The 14,183-nt window shown below is 41.6% G+C and overlaps 3 protein-coding genes across 3 annotated transcripts; all 3 read right to left on the bottom strand.

Annotated features, from left to right (window-relative positions):
- Nucleotides 1-2,363: 2,363 nt before the first annotated feature.
- Nucleotides 2,364-4,907, bottom strand: rpl10a (ribosomal protein L10a). Its single transcript, XM_062392046.1, has 6 exons — nucleotides 4,826-4,907; nucleotides 4,320-4,391; nucleotides 3,780-3,860; nucleotides 3,134-3,282; nucleotides 2,861-3,033; nucleotides 2,364-2,575 (listed from the first exon to the last, which is right to left on the bottom strand). Exons 1-6 carry the CDS (start codon nucleotides 4,828-4,830, stop codon nucleotides 2,405-2,407), a joined length of 651 nt encoding a protein of 216 aa, XP_062248030.1. The 5' UTR covers nucleotides 4,831-4,907; the 3' UTR covers nucleotides 2,364-2,404.
- A 654-nt stretch (nucleotides 4,908-5,561) lies between these two features.
- On the bottom strand, nucleotides 5,562-9,687 carry fance (FA complementation group E). The gene is made up of 10 exons (XM_062392919.1): nucleotides 9,226-9,687; nucleotides 8,167-8,737; nucleotides 7,953-7,997; nucleotides 7,810-7,866; nucleotides 7,261-7,404; nucleotides 7,055-7,178; nucleotides 6,859-6,934; nucleotides 6,309-6,375; nucleotides 6,109-6,234; nucleotides 5,562-6,016 (listed from the first exon to the last, which is right to left on the bottom strand). The coding sequence occupies exons 1-10, from the start codon at nucleotides 9,522-9,524 to the stop codon at nucleotides 5,909-5,911; spliced, it is 1,617 nt and encodes a 538-aa protein (XP_062248903.1). The 5' UTR covers nucleotides 9,525-9,687; the 3' UTR covers nucleotides 5,562-5,908.
- A 149-nt stretch (nucleotides 9,688-9,836) lies between these two features.
- On the bottom strand, nucleotides 9,837-14,129 carry mkrn4 (makorin, ring finger protein, 4). Its single transcript, XM_062392920.1, has 8 exons — nucleotides 13,976-14,129; nucleotides 12,827-12,955; nucleotides 12,477-12,724; nucleotides 12,310-12,395; nucleotides 11,952-12,205; nucleotides 11,746-11,853; nucleotides 10,848-10,947; nucleotides 9,837-10,762 (listed from the first exon to the last, which is right to left on the bottom strand). The coding sequence occupies exons 1-8, from the start codon at nucleotides 14,047-14,049 to the stop codon at nucleotides 10,610-10,612; spliced, it is 1,152 nt and encodes a 383-aa protein (XP_062248904.1). The 5' UTR covers nucleotides 14,050-14,129; the 3' UTR covers nucleotides 9,837-10,609.
- Nucleotides 14,130-14,183: the final 54 nt, after the last annotated feature.

Below are 14,183 nucleotides of genomic sequence, written 5' to 3' on the forward strand. Positions count from 1 at the left end.
CCAGCTGAATGTTCTCCTCGGCCATGTTGCGGGCGTGCTCCTCCGCCTGCAGCCGCTGCTTCAGGGTGTACTGATCACAGCAGAAAGCCAGACTGATCTGAGAGAAGGCAGACTGACAAACAAACACATCATTCGTCTCAATCAGGTTTTCAGTGAAGGAGCATTTCTTTTTGTGTTTTTGTCTGAATCTATGTCGGGTTTCACTAAGAAACTAAAATAAACTGTATCGATTCAGCTGTAATACGTTCTTTGAAATGACAATAAAACTTATAAAACTTTAGATTATTTTTAAAGGTAATGGACCAGATTTAATCAATGCTAAATATTTACAGTTTCAGGACAAAATCAGAAACCACAAAACCAACATTACAAAATAAAGTCACAAAGAATTAAAAACACAAACACTTGCACTCATGTAATATATTGAGTGGTAAAATGCTAAACACATCACACACACACAAATATATTCTGGAGTTGGTTAGATCCAGCAATCTGCACACTGGTTTTACCTACTGTCAATAGGAAGGATCAAGTTTTGATGTGCTGATTAAAGTTTAAAGGTTGCACATTTTTCATCCTTGGAATAATTTGACATAACCTGTTTTCTTAACTCTTCCAACCACATGACAACACGGAATATATCATGATCAGTTTAAGGGGGAAATCTAGAAAGGTTTCAGGGTCCCCCGGGCAGTGTGACATGGACCACCGGGTTCCCAGGGTATGTGCAGTGTCACAGCTCCCACCACCTCTTTTTTATTCTCTTTATCTTTAGTCTGATTTGAAGTGCGTGTGTGCACCCCCCATTATATGATTTTATGTGTTTTCATGTCTGGAATAAATTAAAATAAAGAACTCAATAAACAACATAATCTGCAGGATGTGATAGTGAATACAAATGTTGGAGCCTTACCTCCAGATCTTTCTCGGACATCTCTACACTGTGATAAAAAAGAAGGGTTAATTAATACAAATAAAATTCATTATTATTTAAATTTATAAATTCTGAAGTTAGTGTGAAGGTTGTGTGTGACAGTATATTGCACCTGTTGAGGCCTACTCGCTCTATGATGGACAGCTCGTTCCAGCTCGTGATTGGCGGCTCCTCTTGACTGGTTTCTGCTCCCAAAATCAAATCCAGATTAAATTTAGAGCCATTGTCACTTTTTTTATGAGTTTTTGTTTTAGCTGTGTATATGTACCTTCTTCACTGTCCTCACTGCCCAGCAAGGTGCGCAGGCGGTAGCTGCTGGGCTCTGCATCAGGCTGCAACGGCTAGACAAACATCAGGTCGGATCATTAAACCGAAGTGTTGAACAGTATTAACAGGAGCAGGCGGCACATTACCGGACTCACCTCAGAAGGCATCACTTCATTAGCTGCCATCTTCACAACAATAATCCAAACGTCTCCCTCAGATTACATCAGAGCCTCCACACAGTGAACACAGGATTTCCATTGTTGCTAGAAACACAGGTATATTTGAAGAAGGTCCCGTCTGGTGTTTGGTTCATTTCTCCTTCAGTCTCTCTTGTGTACTTAGAACAGATAATCCTATTAAGAGATCCACAGACAAACCAGGGTATAGGACAACTGGCCCAAGAGGCTCATGGGTAACTTCTCTCTGCTGCTATGTTCTCTGTAGAAGTAAATGCTGTTTTGTACCAGGTGATAAATCAAATGTGGCTCTTGTGCAGCTCTTATCACGTCTACCCATCTTTCCATCCATTGAAACTTCACCATGTCTCCTGGCATTTTAACAGTTAACTTGGTTTTTCTGCTTTTAATCGACTGCCTGAGAATAAGGACAGCATAAAGATCTGACTGTTCACATGAATCCACTTAGATAAGAATTTGTTTTGTTACAAGGTTTTCCCTTTGCTCATTATTTATCAATCCATTTTTTTACCATTTTAAAAGTAGTTTAATTCTTAAATGTCTTGCTTGTACTGGTGTCTGTCTCAGACATTGGAATTATTGTGTCCTCACAACTGATCAGCTCTTTTAGTCTATGAATGGTATCACTAGTTTCAGGCCTATTTTGCATCAACAGCACAGACACATGGATCATGTTCAAATTCATGTGCATTCGCATGAACCAGGACTTTGAAAAGTTGCAGGGCATTTGTAAAGCTTATTTTTAAGTTCTTACGTAGGACCTTTAAATGTGTCATTTATATTCTATCTACACCATGAACCAACTGGGTACGTTACCAAGCAGACCTGATTATTTCAGGTTGAAAGAAATCAATGATCAACAAAAACCTTAAAATTAGGCATCTAAAAACATTAAGTTATAAAATGCTACATTTCAAACCACATCAGAAACAAATCTGACAAACAAATAAACACAAACAGTCATCTTTGGAGCATCTCCACTTTTTATTTTTAGAAAAGTTGTCATTTAGTAGAGACGCTGGGCTTTGCCCATGGTGCTCTTGATGTAGAGGGCACGCACGTTCTGCCAGTTCTTCTTCAGCAGGGACACCAGGAAGTTGACTGACAGGTGAACGTTGTACACAAGTTCGTCTTCTGTCATCTTCACATGACCGACAGCCACAGCCAGACAGAGCACCTACAAAAAAAAAAAAAACAGGTCAGACATAGATTCTGACAAATAAAATGTGCAACTATGGTTATGCAATAATAATGTTAAACAAGAGATGTTTGCATTTCAATTAAATGTTATGTGCTGGCAGTGGTGGATGGTTATACATCCACCATTACAAAATCTACAATTGAGGTAACAGATATTTGCCATGAGGCCTCGAGTCATGACAGTCCTGTAAGTCTGAGGCATGACGCTTCATAGTCTGTGGAAGAATAAACAGTTTTAAGTTTGAGGTAGCGCTGAACATACCTTCTTCATCTGGAATTTGATGGTGGATTTGACCTCATCCACCTTGGTGTTCAGGTTCTCGTTGTGGGTGAGCAGGGAGGGGAACTTGCCGGCCTTATTCAGACCAGGACCCAGGATACGTGGGATCTGCTTGATCAGAGACTCGGAGGCCAGGAAGGCGTCGTACTTCTTGGCTGGAGGGGGACAGTGAGGAAAGAAAAGACAAGCGTTATAAAAAGGCATTTAAAACCACGTGATACAGATGTCTTGGGGGTCGTACTCTGAACCACATACCGAGCTTCTTGACCATCTTCTTGTTCTTGTTGAGTTTCTTGAGAGCCTCGATGTCCATGTGAGGCAATTCGGCGGCTTTGGCCTCGTCGCAGTGCTGCTGGTCTCCCAGGACGCACACAGAGAACTTGGGCCTGGGGAGAGTCTTCAGCCTGCGTGTTAACAAAGGGGTAAATAACGGTCACTTCAAACCCAGAGGTGTCTGTTGGAAGCACTGCAGGGTGCGGCTGAGAGAAGTCTACGGTTTACAGTGAACAGTGGACTAATGTCAGGAGAGGGGCTCCGACGGCGAAAAGATTCTTACCCACACCACCATCATGGCCGGTGTCCAGCTGACCTCTTGGGTTACATTATGTAAAGGGGTCGGCCCGAGTACCTGAACTTACTAGCTCAGTCACTCAAAGCCTCCCCTAATGTTTTAAGACCCAGGGTAGGGGTCCGCCTGCTTCGCCCTCACCAGCCGAGGCTGATTGGGCTCAGTCAGACTACCCAGAGTACTTCTCCATGTCTGCCCCTGGCCTGCCTGGACCGTTTCTTTTAACACTCATCAAGCCTCTACTGGCCAAGGAAACACACAGAAGGTTTTCACCCTCAGACAGGGCTGGAAGCAAACATGGAAAAGGTCGGGTGAGACAGTAAAAGGTCGAACCTGACGGTGCCGGAGAAACGCTTGTCCTTCTGGGGATCATAGTTTTTCAAGCTGATCTGCAGCTCAACCGTCTCCACGAACCTACAGACAGACACATTCAGCAAATGTTAAGTTCTGGAATGAAATTATTAAAAAACCAGACTCCATCAAAGGGTCGCAAAAGTATAAACATTGATGAAAACCCCCTGCTGTTACCTTGAGATGTATAGATACTTTATTGATCCAGACGAAAATTTACTCAGCAAGTATTTTAACAATACAGTCAAACACAAAAGCACAAAAATAATAAAAATGTCCAAATTAGTCAAAACTAAGTTCACTGCAGTGGGATGGAGGTCCAGCCATCAGAACTACTAGGAAGCTGTCACTATACAGAAAGTATTTGCTGATGGAGATATTGAAAATACAAATATTTGAAATAGAAAAAAGACATTTAAGGGGGCAACAGAAAGCAATGTTAATGAATTTATGGTAACACATTTAAAAGTACGTTCCAATCTGATGGAGGCACGTTTGTGTGACTTGTGGATGTGAACTCACTTCCTTTGCTTCGTCTGGGAGTTTGCGAGAACCTCCTTGACGGCCTCATACAGCATGTCCCTCGAAACCTTACTGTTAAAAACACACAAATACACACACACGTCAAGCTACCACGCAGAAACGTGTTAAATCTCATTTAAACCAGAGGTTCTGCGGCGCTGAGCTGCATCGATGATAAGATCGTGAAATGAGGATAAAGTTCGGTCAATTGATTGTTAATGTAAATAACAAGACTTCATCTAAACGTCTGATGTTAAATATAAACTTCGATGTGTTTTAAATGCGCGGATGAGCGAGGATTGAGAAGCTAACGTGTTGTCCCGACATTAGCGGAGGAGCCGGTGTCATGCGCCTCGTTTCACTTCATTTAATTCAGAAATTCTGGGTTAAATAACAAAACCAACGCTTCACACAGTGACTCCACGGGCTTAGGTCGCTAATCTGAGTTAATGTAAAATGTGGAAAACACATTTTATTTCACGTTTACTGTTAGAATTGTCTCTGACCTCATTTTGGCGGCTCGTCTCTCCCCTGCTCCTACGATGAAAAAGGAAGTGCAGCAGGAAGTTACGCACAATATAGGCGACCGTGATGACGTAACCAAAACTAAAACTGCAGCGATGTAAAATAAAGAAAGAGTGTTTTCAACCTCATTTGCTAAAAAGACAAATCAATTTAAATAAATGAAAATATTACATTTATTTCTATTGATTCTGATCCTCTATTATTAAAGTATTTTTTGTCGTATTTGTAGTCTTTGGGGAAAAAATGCAGTCTAGATGTAGGGAATCACACAAGCACACGCACGGAGGCTGTGCATGCTCTTGAGGAAACCAAATGTGTAAAAAAATAAAATAAACTATCTCTAATCATTTGAAGTTTGAGTACTGCATTTGAAACAACACAGACGAACAATCAATACAAATCTATCTGGGTATTAAAAGTAAAAAGGAAAGTATTCATGCAGCATTATCTTGTGTTATAACTTTACATATATATATATAGAATTCAAGACTTTAACAGGTTATTCTGACTAATGTGGTGATAATGCAAGTATTGGGTATCTTAATTTAAATTGAATATTCAGATTAATTATAATCCATTTATTAATTTATGTTTGTTTATTTACTATTTATCTTCATATACAGTCTGGTTTAACCTGAATCTGCATAATATTATGTAAAATCTGAATTTGCAGAATAACACTTTTTAATAAATTACTGTAAAGATGTAGACACAACCTTAATTGAACATGTTTATTAACATGTGTTAGATGCAGATCAGAAAATACTTCATGTCCCATCATTAAGTCCCAACATTTAGCTTTTATAAGAATCATATAAACATGTAATAAATGCTTAGAGATCCACAATAATGTAGCCGTTTATTAATGTTATGTCAACTGCTATAAGTGGAGGCTTGTGTTTAAACAGACAATTATAGTAGTTATTCAGATTTCATTGACATATTGTACATTAACAAAGCATACAAAAATAGCCCATCCATACAACTGCTCACAGCTACATTGAACACTATTTATTAAATGTCTATTATAAATGCTTAACAAGGTGACTTGTAGTAAAGTGCTATCACGTTGTGTGTGTTATTCTTTTCAGAGCAGCTTGAAGAGACTTTTTCAGGAAGGTTTCATTCGACGTCAGGCAACAGGACAGGGAGTGTTTGTGCGCAGCTGTCACCTGGAACAAAGAGAGAAACATACAGAAAGAGCTCAAACACAGTTTTATCCAATGTTCAAACATTAAATCATGATATAAACCTGAAAACTCACATGGCTGCTATATTTGGTGAGGACGGTCAACATCATTTTTGCAAACTTCACAGACTTTGTGAATTGAGGACCCTGGCTGAGGAGCTGTTCGGTGAACTGTGTGAACACTTCTTCATTCAAGTCCGGCTGGAAAAGCGAAAACACACAGTTCAATAACAGTGTCTACTGGGTCTGGTCTCATGAGTGAAAACCGGACTCACCCTGGACTCGAGCAAGCTGTGGATAACAGAGAGCACCGCCTCACTCCACGCAACTTGGAATGTCATTCTGGGAGAATAAGGGTGAAAGAACGGCAAACTAGAATTACCATTTTTTTTTATATGAACCCCTTATTCTGTGCTTCTTTGACTTGTTACAGTGGTAAGTGGCTCCCGACTTTCTGCAGATTTTCTCCTGCCAGCCCCCAAGTAAGAACTTCTGATACAGTCTGAGTGAGCCTATGTGAGAACAGAGCAGGAGATTATCTGCAGGATTCAATGAGAGTGAGTTTCTAGAGAGTTTGTGGTGATATGGGCTGACATAAGTGTTGATGTACTGTCAACAAAAACATATGATCGCCGCAGAGGAAAAAGAAACGTTACATCCTGCCTCTGCTTGCTGTGGCCCCCCTCACCTGTACGCTTGCAGATAATCTCCTCCTGTGTTGCTCGTGTGTGAAAGGTAAACTCCAGACCCTAATCTGTGGCCATTCTTTTCAGTTCATGTCTGAAAATGACTATAAAAACACAGCCTTTAGAAGCATTATCTTACTGAAGCAGCAGGAGTCTGTAATGAGAATCCAGACAGCCCTCTATCAGTCGGTTCAGCAGCTCCGCCTGTGGATTCCCTGAAAACAAAAACAAAAAGCTCAGAATAGAAGATCAATTGAAGTTTGGGCGAAGGGCCGTGATACAGGTCCTGTTTCATAACTGATTCGTTTACGGTTGTTACTCAGCCCTCTCCTCACCGATGTTCTTCTCCTTTAGAATTGGTCCGATTAGAGCGTGGCACATTGGTCTGGGATAGCGGACACACATCGTCGTTGCTGCAGTGACCAGGCACCTGGAGGCCGGTTCTGACAGGGACAGCACCTACACAAGCAGCACCAGGATGCTCCATTAGTATCAAACACAGTGACGCAGCTCTGCATCCTTTGCATATTCAGCGCTGTACCTTCTCCAGCAGGAGGCTCTTGATGAGTGCTGCGGCCGTGCTGTAGCTGAGGTCAGGAGAGAGAGTCAGAACACTGCTGCACAGTTTAGGCAGAGTCGGCTCCAGGACGTCAGGCAAACTCAGCGTGCTACATAACACCTCCACCTAGAGAGCGGAGGTAGAGGAGTGGGAGGATAAGGTTACGTCATCTAGAGAATTACCCTCAATATCACCTAAACAACAGACAGTGGGCATCTATAGCACAGTGTGTTAATATCTATGTCGTTGATAAAGAACTGCAACAAAGGGAGCCATTAGAAACTATGGATGACGACACAGCATTTCAAAATGCATATTGCACACAACTAAGAGCTAAACATTTTCAAGACCTTGGCTTGTACATAACATATTTGGATATTTAAGGAATTTTAAGGCTTAAAATTCTGATTGTGGAATCTAATATGTTTTTGTATAGACTAAGGGGGTGACTAAAATATTGCAAACCCCTTTAAATATGATACAGTAAACTAAAAGGTGTAAATACACAGGCAAAACTTTTTCTTTACGCACTTGGGCGGGATCGCAGTCATTCAACACTCTGAACACATCCATGGAGTTCTGATCCCACTGAAAACACACAAATATAATTATAAGAATAAATACCACTTTTTAAAAACTGCACTGGATAGATGAGAGAAAACAACTGTCCTTACCTCTGAATTCCTTTCCAGTAATTCTTTTATTTGAAGAACAGCAACCTAGAAGATAAATACAACAGTTTCGTTATTTAAAATCTAGTCTGTATTATTAAAAGAAATAATGTAATGTGGGATTAGTAGACTGGACTTGATCATTTCAGCTCCTTTGAATCAAAATTAAGCAAAGAAATGTAACATTTGAAAAGTGGATGATGAATTTTGTCTCTACCTTTATGTGTTCAGGCAGGGATTCACGTGGACAGTCCGGTGCTGGCTGCAATTCTTCAGCAGGAGTTTCTTTTTCTATTATTTCTGATGTCTCCTTGTGTTCGTCCTGCTCTTCTGCCTTCTGCTCACTGCCACAGACATCCATCTTTATCCGCTTACTGTGCTGACCTGTCTCTTCATCGCCCGAGTCCACAGTGACTAAATTCACTTTCCTTTTCCTCTGTGTCCCCAGCTCTGACCAACTAGATGCACTCTGAGAACCAGATTCCACCGTTTGATCGCTGAGGCACTTGGCCCAACCTCCGGTCTCACCGCAATCCACCAGACGCTGGGAGAGCTCCTTCAGTCTCTGGCTGCACAGGGGAGTGTACAGATGCTCCTCATCTGGCACGCCCACACTTCTCCTAATCTGTCTGCACAGAGCGGAGATCCAGGCGTTGGGATGAGGGTCCTGGCTGAGGCACTTGAGCAGACGCAGAACGGAGGTCTGAGGCAGAACCGAGTGGATCAGATAGATGAAGGACAGCAGGTTTTGTTTGAGCGATGCTGGAAACAGGCTCACCAGGGGTTTACTAGATTAAGTGAGGGGGAGGAAATGGGTGAGAGACATAAGCAACTGGTATATGATATAAATATGGCAGCAGTTTGTCTTTGGTAAAGCTGAGAAGATATGCTAATTAATCGATTGACAATAATCAAAAATTACTAAATTGATTCAGTAATTTTTCCAACACAAGTCGTGCAGATTTCAGCCTCTGTTATGTTGCTGTTTTTCTGAGCCCTTCAGTGTAAAGGGCAGAGGGGCAAATCACAGTGATAGTAAAATATAATAAAACAGAATCATTTAAATATACAAGCAAATCCTCACATTTTATTATTAGGGACAATGAAGAGTTTGGTATATTTACATTACAGAGTGGTCCAACTGTTTCTAATTGATTTATCAACCAAACAGACAGACAACACACAGAGAAACACACACACAGTCACAGACATACAAACAAACAAAGTCACAGAGACACAAACACGGTCAGAAATACTTTGCTGATCCCAGACTCACACAGACAGGGGCTGCTCTCCACTCTGTGAGCAGGTGACCTCGTCTTCACACAATGTCTCTATAAAGTGACACAGGGACATTTCCGGGTTCGACCGCTGCTGCCTGCGGAACACGTCCACCGCCCTGTGGACACCGGAGGCTCCGGACATCAGCGTGCGGAGCAGCAGCTTCGACTGGCCGTCAAACCGACTCAGAAACATGGTCATAGATCCTTCCCTGTTCCCTGCTCCCCGCAATTTCTGTTTACATGTCTTCTTCCATTGTATCCAGTGGCAGATGCAAACAGCTTTTAGATGCATGACCGCCACCTTCTGGATTGGTGCGGGATGGAAGGTTTACATCAAAGTTCCACTTATTACAACTCCCCTTTATTCCTCAAAAATCGAATTTTTCAAACTGCACATTTCCCCTTGTCTTAAAATAACTAATGTAACTCTGCACCTTCCTTTTTTTCGTGACCATGAATACGATACTGTACATGTCATCCTAAAATCTCATTTGCACTTGGAATGTGTATTGTCACTCTTACTTTCTGCGATTCATTTACTTGCAGGCAAACAGCACCAGCCTTGCCAATTAATCAAGAATAAAAAAAATACAAGACAACCGCAGGCTTTTTTTCAGTGAGACAATGTGAAGCAATGTTTTATTTTACGTGTACAAGTACAACTTGTTTAAAAGAAATAAAATCTTAACAATTTGTATTCAAGCCGAAACCAGGAACTGGTTTTCGGTACTACCCCTTGAGACAGGTATTATCGGTTGTGGACATCAGGAAGAAGGGGCAAAGTACACTTTTTATCTTTAGACGATTAAAACTTCCATTCACATAAGACTATTAAAATATCAAAATGGTGCAAATTGTTCGCAAAGAGGTTACAGGTTAGGAATCGTATTAATCCATGGAGGGGTTCAGCGGAATTTGACAATATGCAACATATTTGAAGAACGACAGCCATGGGAGGGTAAACCCTTAATCAGGAAGCCACAGACTAAACACAAAATTATTAGAGGGGATAAATCTTGGTTGTTTTTTTGTTTCTTGGGGGTAGGGTCAATGATCTATGTGCAATGAAGAGGTAACTCGACTTATTTTCATTTTCAAGCAGACAGTAGAAGCTAATTTCACAGATAAGTTCTTCTTGTGGTTGAATCATCTGCTGTAGTCTGACTAATCAATAATATGAACACACTTGGCACTCCAGAGTGCGTGGTTGTTTCCCCTTGTCCTCTAAATGGCAACTCACAAGTTGTTTCAATACTTAAACAAGGAGGGCAGAGGGGTCACAACACAACTGTGTGTTCTCCTGGGACCAATGATTGTGTAAGGCCAAGGCCCCAATCAGTGGTTTCAGGCACTGACAAGAAGAATGAAAAAAAAAGCTCAGAATCCGTACTCCATACGTGGGGGGAAAAGAGTGTAATAGGCCTCAAAGTCGTCATCGTTATCATCATCATCCTCAACACCGAGGGCCATGTCCATGAAAAGATCCAGTAGGGCTAAACCCACAAAGTCATCTTTATCTTCTGTAGGATACTGTAAAAACACCAAAGACATCATGTAATGCAGCCAACAACCACAAGAACTCATGAGAAACACTCAAAGTTTGAAGTTGAATTACCTGGAATGATCTTCGACGTAAAGGTTTATCATGTCGATAAAGGCACTCCGCCTTGAAGGGACAGCATCTGTATCGTGCAAAGTAACTGCAGCTTTTCTGTCTGTAGACGAGTAGAGGCAGAGCACGTGAGAGTTTATCATACATGCTTGCATTCAACTCTACACCTCATTTTGGCAATATGTAAAATTAAATAAATAAACACAAAGTTTACTAGTTTCATCGCACAACCCTCTTTCAGTCCACTTTACAACAACAGGTAAAATAATAACCTCTAACACACAGAAAGAAAAATGTGTGAATCCTTCAAAAACTAAACGAATGGGCCAAACTGAGAAGTTTAACTGAAAGAGGCCCGTCCAGTATGAGGTAAAGCATTGTCACCAACTCAGTCGATCTTCACTGGAGATACCTGATCCCTGCCAAAGACCAGCTCTGTGTCACCTACTGACGACAAAGCTGCTGGTTTATCTACACTTTCTTCAATACAAGTCCGATTATGTACTAAAGTAAATGTCAGAACTCTTCCGGTCTACCGATAACAAACAAAGCCGTGTTAAATCAAATGAATGGATTCAGAAAGTAAATGCTGGAGTGCTTTTACTTCAGGAAGTGCCCCTTTTTATACATTTAATCCCGTACATTGAGCCTTTAACAGAAACAAAAATGATAAATATGACCCTCTTAAGGTTTTTTGGGGGAAGATATTCGGCTGGAAGTTCTCGGCTTAAGTTTTGAAATAAAAAGTGATCTTGTGCTTGAAAAGTCTGTTATCTACTGAGGTAAAGGATCAATGACTGAGAGCTATGTTGTTTTAAGCAGCAAGTTAAAAAAGGTATTCACACGTTAAGTAGAGACTGTAAATCTTTTGACAAGAACAACAAACACAAACGACCCATACCTGCATTTCTCTTTAAAAGCAGCAATTACATTTTCCTTTTCCTTTCCGTCGACCCAGTATTTGCTTGGCACGTAAAAGGCAGATCTGACTCGACACTGTGGGCAGCTCCTGAGGAATAATCATTCACCGACAGTGTGGATTCAGACGAGTTAATGTCGTGCTATCAGATACAATTAAACAAATATTCAAATGTTAAATACACCTACTTAACCACGTCCTGCCCAAAGTCTTTTGTTTTCCTCCAGGTCCTTATACATGGTAAACAGAAGGAGTGATTGCAGTTGGGCAATATCCCGAAAAGTTGTTCGTTAAGTTCAGTTTTTTCGTAAACTTTATCCATGCAGATGCCGCAGGTCATGTTTTTACTGTTGAGGAACGACCCCCCTTCCTCAACTTCCCCCTGGCTCGCAAAGGCTGCAGCTGTAGCCCCCTCCTCTGTTGTGTCTGTTGAAGAAGTCCGCTGAACCCCAAAAAACGGACATCAGTCAAATCCAACAGTTTAGTTTAACAATCTGCTGCATCGTCTATAGCACTCACACTTAACAGAGCAAATTAGATTCAAACCTGCTCATTTCCTCCATCCCATGGCCCCGCTTCAGCAGCATCTGATCTTTGGACCGATGCCCGAGAAGCAGTTAGAGAGTGAATATCTGGATAAAGCATTAAAAAAGGTAGTTACGTGTGAAGAAAGTCTGACCATAGTCAGGTCCATCCATGAAAATATCTAATACCTTGTGCTTGTTCCACAGTAATATTGATTGGCAGGCGTCCGGTGTTGCGTCGAGGATCTGAGATATTAAACGGCTGCTCTGATCTGCTGCACTCCTGCCTGGACGTCACCTCAGCCCGCAGAAGAGCAGGCTCTGACCTTCTTCTGTCCGGCTGAGCGTGGGCCACATGTGAGGAGGAGACTGTGGGCGCCGAACTCCTTCTACCTGCAACAGCTGCATCCGCTACAGGCTGGAGGATATGGATAAACCTGGAATTGGATGATAATGGATGAGTAAACAAACTTGTGCACACATCATCCTCGTCATCAAATTATCTGCACAACTGAGAAATAAGGGGAAACAAAGCGTACCTGCAGCAATCACCATACCAGCATCCACCTTTCTGAAAGTGTCTACATATCTGGGCTGACGGTATGACTGGCCACTCATGGCGATAATGACACCTTGGACCAAACCTACAAGAGCCGATTAAGAAACTCCTGTAATGACAATGGAAGGGAGTAAATTCCCACCATGTGGCGTCAGAAGATACAATGACAAGGATGACTGAACATCTTCAGAGTTAAACTTTCATTGTTAATGAATATTTTGATTCGGTTTTGTCAATGGATCCTAAAAGCACCCATCCCATCCTCAGAAAGTTTTATTTCCAACAACTCGTTTTCATTTACCAATCATCCAAACCTGCACCATGCTCGGCGTACAGTGATTTGAAGAAAAGGAAAATCAGGAAATGTTGATATGGGCAAGGCTTAAAAACGGATAGTTCCAAATTTTGTCATTACTTTTGCTTGAAAAGACTGAATTGATTATCATAATTGTTCCCAGACATGTTTCCAGCCATGCATACCCCAACCCACCCAATAGATGAGAGCAGGTCCATTCAATGTTAGCTCAATCATAGACATGTTTTTAAATGGATCCTGGATATTAAACTCTAAACTTGTGACTTAGTGTGAATTCAAGTCTTAAAGAATCGTCAAGGCTCCTGGGGAGAAATGCTATAAATATAGAGGCAGCTAAAGGAGAGATGGCCTAAGTTTTGAAAAAGTTTTAGTAAAGTACTTTTTATTATAAATAATTAGGAAATTCGAACCTGTTGACTTGAAACCCGATAATGTTAACAAATTCTGTAAACTATATATTTTTTAATTTATCCCAATTGTTTAACTTTGAAAGTAACCGATTTTGACACTGGGAAGTTATAAAGTTATCAGAAGCGGTTTCGTGGATTATTCCGTTAAAATCCACGCTTGATACACATCCACCAGTTTAGAAATGTGTGTACACGCTGCTAGTGTCTTCATTTGCTTCAATCACCGTTTGAATCGTCAAAATAGTCGAACGCGTTTGAACGCAGCACGGCGGCATTTAAAAGTGGAGGAGGCCAACCGGAACTAACCGACAAACAAATACCTCAACCACGTTTTGGACCCTTTAACAAACCTGCCGCCGTCCGAGCACCGTGCGGGTTTCAAACACGACAACGAGCCGCTCACCTGCAGATGCTTCCGCTGCGACCTGAGTCCATCCTCCGTGTGGTTCCAGCACGTCCCGCAGCAGCGCCCTCCATCACACCGTCTAGTTATCAGCCAATTTACTTAGCGACCAACCAATAGAAGCTTGACGTCGACGTCTGTGCGTGACTCCTGACGTACGGAGCCCGCAATTTGACGGCGGATGAATTACAATAACCCGCACGTGGGG

Source organism: Platichthys flesus, chromosome 7, assembly GCF_949316205.1.
Source record: "Platichthys flesus chromosome 7, fPlaFle2.1, whole genome shotgun sequence".
NCBI lineage: Eukaryota > Metazoa > Chordata > Actinopteri > Pleuronectiformes > Pleuronectidae > Platichthys > Platichthys flesus.